The sequence below is a fragment of the Chenopodium quinoa genome, unplaced genomic scaffold (genome assembly GCF_001683475.1).
Source record: "Chenopodium quinoa cultivar QQ74 unplaced genomic scaffold, ASM168347v1, whole genome shotgun sequence".
Classification (NCBI taxonomy): Eukaryota; Viridiplantae; Streptophyta; class Magnoliopsida; order Caryophyllales; family Amaranthaceae; genus Chenopodium; species Chenopodium quinoa.
The window spans coordinates 1720194-1727053 of NW_018743880.1; the positions used below are offsets into that span (position 1 = coordinate 1720194).

At 36.6% G+C, this 6860-nt stretch overlaps 1 protein-coding gene across 1 annotated transcript; it reads left to right on the plus strand.

The window, feature by feature from the left end:
* Positions 1–957: 957 nt before the first annotated feature.
* LOC110686588 (pentatricopeptide repeat-containing protein At1g63080, mitochondrial-like) lies at positions 958–4064 on the plus strand. The gene is made up of 2 exons (XM_021863194.1): positions 958–2202; positions 2542–4064. The coding sequence occupies exons 1-2, from the start codon at positions 1123–1125 to the stop codon at positions 3607–3609; spliced, it is 2148 nt and encodes a 715-aa protein (XP_021718886.1). The 5' UTR covers positions 958–1122; the 3' UTR covers positions 3610–4064.
* The last annotated feature ends 2796 nt before the right edge of the window (positions 4065–6860 follow it).

Sequence of the window (6860 nt, forward strand, 5' to 3'; positions counted from 1 at the left end):
AAATATTGAAATGAGTGCTCTAGAGTTTGTACTCCACGACTTCTTGACCCATTAATGACCTGCTTTAATTTTACTTCATACCCGACCCACCCCTGACCCTCTTGACCTTGACCCAGCCCTGACCCTTTTAAAATTACAAATGACCCGCAAATGACCCGCCCCATTACTGACCCGCACTGACCCTCCCAATAACCAGGACTATTGGGCTTTGATTTATTTATTTTAATCTTCTATTTATTATAAAAAATTTATCAAAAAAATAAAAATTTGAACCAACAAACGAGTGACATGTGGCAATTATATTTTTTACAAAAAAATTAACTCTTTTTTAGGTGATAACTAGGTTAAGTCCCGTGCCGTGCACGATAATTTTTAATACTTAATACTTATCATTAGTTTGACACTATTATTTAATTATAAAAAATCATACCTAATTGCAAAATAGGACGAAAGTTCTGTAATAACAAAAAAAAAAATTAAAAATTTATCACACTATAGAAAACAAAGACAATAATATATGCACGACTAATAAAAATAACTATGAATTACATTACATTGTATAATATAATATCTTTGTTTAAATTTGTACAAATAGAATATACTTATCAAATAGGAAATGAAATATTATTGCATAGTTTGTATTATAAACTTCTCCAAGAAGCTTTGGCCAAAAAAATAAAAATAAAAAACTTTTGGAGGGAAAAATTTTAACCAGGAGATGACATGTGTCATTTCAGATTTCGCCTTTAATATAAAGTTATAGATTGAGATTGAAAAAGGAAAATGCGGTAAAAGTTGGGATCATTACATTATAATCAAAAGTTGGGATTATTTACACTAAATTTATAAGGATCAAAATCTTAACGAGCTGATCGTGAGCTATCAGACTCAACTCAAAACTTTAATGAGCACGAATCGAGCACATGTGGAAATTTTGTAAGCTGAGTCGAGCACCGTTCAACTCGTGATCGATTCGTTCGACTCTCTTTAGCCTCTCTTCCCCAACTTTTGTCAAACTCCCTGTCATCATTTGACGAACACTAGGGTTTAAGCCTGATTTGTAACACCACCTTCAACCTCCTCTCTTTCCCGATTCTCTTTCTCTCTCTTCTCATTTTCACCATGAATCTTCGACTCAGACATTTGATTTCCAAGCAAACACTCAACAAACTCACCCGAATCACTTCATCTTCTTCCTCTTCATCCGCAATTTTTGTTGCTCACCACAATCACACTCAAAATCAACTAAAAACCCCACCATTTCTACCCACCCAAATCAAGAACTTCCATTCTTCTCCTCAACTCAATCACTCTGTCTCTGCTGCTGTAGCCGATGACGAGGAAGACGAAGATGAGGCCGCCATGAATGAGTTCTTATCCCGATTCGTGCACAATATGCGTGGGAAGCTAAACGAGTCATACCCAGATTGCGATAAGCCCACCATTGATGCTATGTTGTTGGTAATTGTGGAGAAATTGGTGAGTGAGATGGAAAAAGGGGGTAATTTAGAGGAGAAATTGGTTTCTGGGAATGGCGATTTCAGCGAGGATTTGTGGAAGACTGTTTGGGATGTGAGCAATAATGTGTACTTAGAAATGGAGAGAGAGAAGAAGAAGGAGAAGATGAAGAAGTTTTTGCAATCGGAGGAGGTTAAATCGATGGCCAGGTTTGCTAGTGAGGTGGGTGTTCGTGGGGATATGCTGCACGAGCTGAGGTTTAAGTGGGCGCGCGAGGCGATGGAGAAGGCCGAGTTCTACGAGGGGTTGGAGAAGGCCAGTGAGGCGGCGAAGGAGGGGGAATTGGGCAAGGCTGAGGCCGAGGCCGGTGCCGGGGCCGGGGCCGGGGCCGAAGTGGTGGAGGATAGTTTTGTGGGTAATAATGATGATGGTGGTTTGCCAAAGAGGCATGGGAAGATTAAGTATAAGTTATATGGACTTGATTTGTCAGGTTCAATGTGGAAAGAAGTGGCTGATAAGGTTCATGAGGCAGGGGAGGTGATTTCTCCTCAAGAGGCTAAGTCAATCACTGGGAAATGTAAATTAGTTACAGAGAAGATTCTTGGATTGGGGAAACAGGACGATTTCGATACCGTGGTTTCTCAATTGCTGAATGAATGGAAGGAGTTGTTGCAGCCTAATAGGGTTGATTGGGTTTCCTTGCTTCAGAGAATCAAGGAACGAGATGGCTCTATGTATATTAAGGTATGATTTAATTTCAAACTCTTTGATTTGGTTTTGATGATTGAAATGTAGTTTATTTTACATTGTATAGTTGGTAGATATAGAACTTCCATTATTCTGTTTAAGTGGTTGCTTAATTGTTTAAATTTTTGTTTATACTCTTTTTTGGCTTTGACTTATGAATGCTTTTGGCTAAAGTTTGAGTATGATTTAGATATAGTAATGGCTGCTTTTTTTGACCTTGTGGATAGTCAATTTTATGTATCATGTGATTTGCAATGTGGTTTTGTTTGCTTTGATGTGATTGCTTTCAGTCTGGATTAGTAAATCTGATAATGTGTCTATAAATGCAATTGGTAGGTGATGGAACATGTCCTTGATGAGCCTTCCTTCCAAGCTAACATCAGAGACTACTCAAAACTTATTGATATTTATGGTGAAGAGAATCGATCAGAGGATATTGAAAGGATTCTTAAGAAGATGAGTGAAATTGGCATGGAGCCAGATATTGTAATCTTAACTGCTTTACTTTACATGTATAGCAAGGGGAACAATGTTGAGCAGGCAAATGCAGCTTATGAAGCATTGAAGAGTCAAGGATTCAAACCGGATATGGAGGTTTACAACTCAATGATAATGATGTATGTCAATGCTGAGAAGCCCAAGTTGGGTGAAACACTCATGAGAGAAATGGAGCTTAGAGACATGAAACCCACAGAGGATATTTATATGGCCTTGCTGCGGGCATTTGCCAAAAACGGTGATAGTATTGGAGCTCAAAGAATTGTGAACACTATGCAGTTTGCAGGGTTCCAACAAACTGCAGAATCTTGCGCGTTGCTTCTTGAGGCATGTGTCAAATCTGGTAATCCTAGCGAAGCAAGAAACTGTTTCAACGAGATGATGAATCTTGGATTCAAACCTGATGACAGGTGTACTTCATACATGATTTCTGCATATGAGAAGAAAAACGAACTAGGCAAGGCATTAAATCTGTTACTTCAGCTGGAAAAGGGTGGATTTGAACCTGGAGTTTCTACTTACAGTGTTTTGGTAGATTGGTTGGGTAAGTTGCAGTTGATTGATGAGGCTGAGCAAATGTTGACAAAAATTGCTAAGCTGGGTGAGGCTCCTCCTTTCAAGATTCAAGTAAGCCTTTGTGACATGTATGCTAGAGCTAAGATGGAGAAGAAGACACTTCAGGCTTTAGGGGTTCTGGAGGCCAAAAAGGACCTTTTGGAATACCAGGACTTTGAGAGAATTATACACACACTTCTAAAAGGTGACTTTGTGCAAGATGCGCAAAGGATGTATAAGCTGATGGAAGGCCAGGGATTTGTCCCATCATATGATCTCCAAATGAGATTTATGGCGACTCAATCTTTCAGTGGAAAGAGTGATGGTAGCAAGAGACCAGGATTGAGATAATTGTGGCACTTTATGAAATTTCTTATTAAGTGCCATGTCCATTAATACTTCTGCAAGCAGTGCCTTAGTTACTCTTTTTAACCACATCCTGCTTGTGACATTTCTGTGGTTTTACAGACTTAATAGAGTGCCCGGCTCCTATACGCAATTGTTGGTAGTAGGAACTCGCCTGTATCCGTGGACAAGAAATTGTTTAATTAGTTTTAGTAAAATCTCATTTTGTTGAGCTATTTCATCACCTTTTGTCTTGTTTTACAGCTATATGGCTAAGATAGGTACACGCATCCTTTTTGAAGTTATGGCTTATTAGTTAGAATTTAATTCTTCCTCCAACTTTTACTGTATCTCAAGTGTTTTGCACTGTCTGGTATTCCATCATAAATAGATGTTTGATTTAAGTCAGTTGGTTTTTAATCAATAATAGAATAGTAAAAGATGGGTATTGTAACTGCAAAGCGCACCTTGTTGTATGAACGACTGGCGTTCTTTTTTACCTTTCATTCGTGCTTTGCCACTAACTTAAATACTTCTTATTAACTTGTAGAAGAATTGCTCCCTTCTCCCTACATTTGGTTATGTGCTTAGAGGATGATTGTCCAGTAGCTGTTTCATACTTGGTCTAAGTATTAATTGCTGTGTGTGTGGCTAATTAGCTTAAGCTGATCGAGTTACTGATTAATTTGCTGGCGTGTGTGGCAAATTGGCTTAAGCTGATCGTGTTACTGATAAACGGTGCCAATGCTTTCCTATCTCCTCTTAGTCAACTATTTGCTGTATGTATACCTCACATATATTCACCAGATAACAGGAGCAAAATCAGTTGGTGGAAGTCATCTTTGGTACATGAATAGTGGTCCTTTGATTGGTTTGCTTTCGCCACTGCTTTTCTATTAAATTTAATTTTGATACGAAGTATTACCTTTTTTTTTTTCATATTATTTGCATATAAGAAAAATAGAGATGCATATGTTGAGGTGAAAGATGGAGAATAATGACAACTTACAAAGGGAAAGAAAAAACATTTATTGCATATCTTACTACTATAAATGTGAGAAGTTGTTTAATGTTGAAAATAAACAGTAAGACTATGGTATTGCTATTGCCCTTGGTATGCTTCTCCTTTGCTTTGGCCACATCAGTAGCCTTTTCTGCCTTCTCCTCCCTTCCTTTCATTTTGCTTTTCAGATTTTCCTGCTCTTCTATAGTTGTCATCTTCTTACTTGCTCGTATTCTCATCATCTCACTCTCTCCCCTCCTTCATTCGTAGTGTTGAGCTGGAGGTGTATGGAGTGGTGTAATCGCCAGCTTGCTGCATTGGGTTTGATCGCCGGCAAAAAAATTGATTAGTTATTCCTACAACATTGGTTATTCCTACGATCCCTCAATCTCAAGAGAACGTCCACTTCGCTGATAATGTCAAATTTTTTTTTTTTTTTTTTTTTTTTTTTTTTTTTTTTAATTTGATATCCTAATTTCAATCCTAATTACTTTGATTTTTTTATTTATATTTTTTTTCATGAGTTCTATTTCAATAATCTAATGAGACTTACTTGATCCTTGGTTTTGAATCCTTTTTAGCAGTTAACTTAAATTTGCATAATTTATGCTTAAATCATGTCTATTTAAAAATTTAATTAGATTCTGTAGTGTTATATTGTAAATTTTGTACTGGAATAAGTATTATTTATTTGCTTAATCTTATTTGTGATTCATTTTTATAGGACTTTTGTAGTTTGTGTTCTGTTTGCTAGGATGATGTTGATTACTTTGCTTAATCTTTGACTTTTGACTCATTTTTTAGGGAAGTTGGAGTTTTTATTCAATTTGTTACGATGATTTTGATATTATTAGGTTCTGTTGAAGTGCTGATTGTTATTGTACTGTAAATTTGGTTATTTATGCAAATTTAGGAACTTTCTTGACTTTGGGATTAGTACAGGAAATAATAGGGTGATTTAAGGCCAAATTTGTTCTATTAAGTGTATATAAAATGCAGACAAGGTCTGTAAAACTATTACTGAATTACCCTGGCTTTGAACTTTTCAGACAAGTTCTGTATCATTCAGAGTTCTTCGAATTTGTGTTTGATTGAATTCTTGTCGTTTTTGTTAGGTATCAAGTTTCAGGAATTAGGGCTCGAGCCTATGTCTGCAATCTAGATCTTAAGTCTCCAAACACAAGCTTGATGATGAATTTCAAGTTTTATGGTGTTCTTTGCAGGTTATGATTAGTTTTCAATCTTTTGTATGTTGTAGAATTTTTCCCCTTAATTTTGAATTGATTTGGATACATATCTTGTAACTGTATTTCCTTTGTTAGTTTCATTTAAGTTTCGTCTATGTTTAGTTGTTTATGCTTTGTTCTTTTGGAACTCTCCTGAGTATGATTGATGATCCTTTTCTCAGATTGCTATATTGCTATGTAGTATGTAATGTAACTTGGCTTGAATTTGTTGTTAGCCTTATATGAAAGCTGTTTATATGACACTATACCTAAATTATGGCTTTTAAATGGTATGTGCGGGAATTATCATTGTTTTGGAATATTGTGCTTTATAGGTTTACATGTCCTTAAGTCCTTAACGCTTTGTTTGGATAGCAAAGAAGGAAGGAAAAGAAGGGGAGGGAAAATGGAGGAAGGGAAGGGAAAAGAAAGGGAGGGGGAAGTGAGCTCCATTTTCCCTCCAAATCTCTCCAATTTTGGAGAGATTATGGTTATTAAAGAGAGAGGGAAAATGGAACCCTCCCTCTCCTTCCCCCAATCTTTTACCCAAACAAGAGATTTTGTCCCCCTCCATTTCTCTTCTCTTCTTTTCCTTCCATTTCTTCCTATCCAAACAAAGTGTAACTGTGTGGGAACTTTAGGTGATGCTCATTAAATTGTGGCTGCTCTATCTTTCAAAATGCTCAGACAGTGGTACCATTTATTACCTGAGGGTGATTATACTTTTGCAATGTCTTTGTACTAATTTTGTGGTTCAGGGCCCTTCAGGCAATATCTCTGTAACAGAAATATACATAGAAACTAATGAAAGCATGACCACCTATTTACTTGATTACAAGCTCAAGTACATGATTGTGATTTTGTGAAGGTCTGGCATTGTACGTACAAAATTATTTTCTTAATAACAAGCTGTCTTGGTTTAATAATATTGACCCAGAACTCTAATTGTCTTATAGGATAATCATGAATTTGACTTTGGCTTTAGCCGTATAAATTGAATTTGATGTCAAAGCTGCTCTTTGTACCAT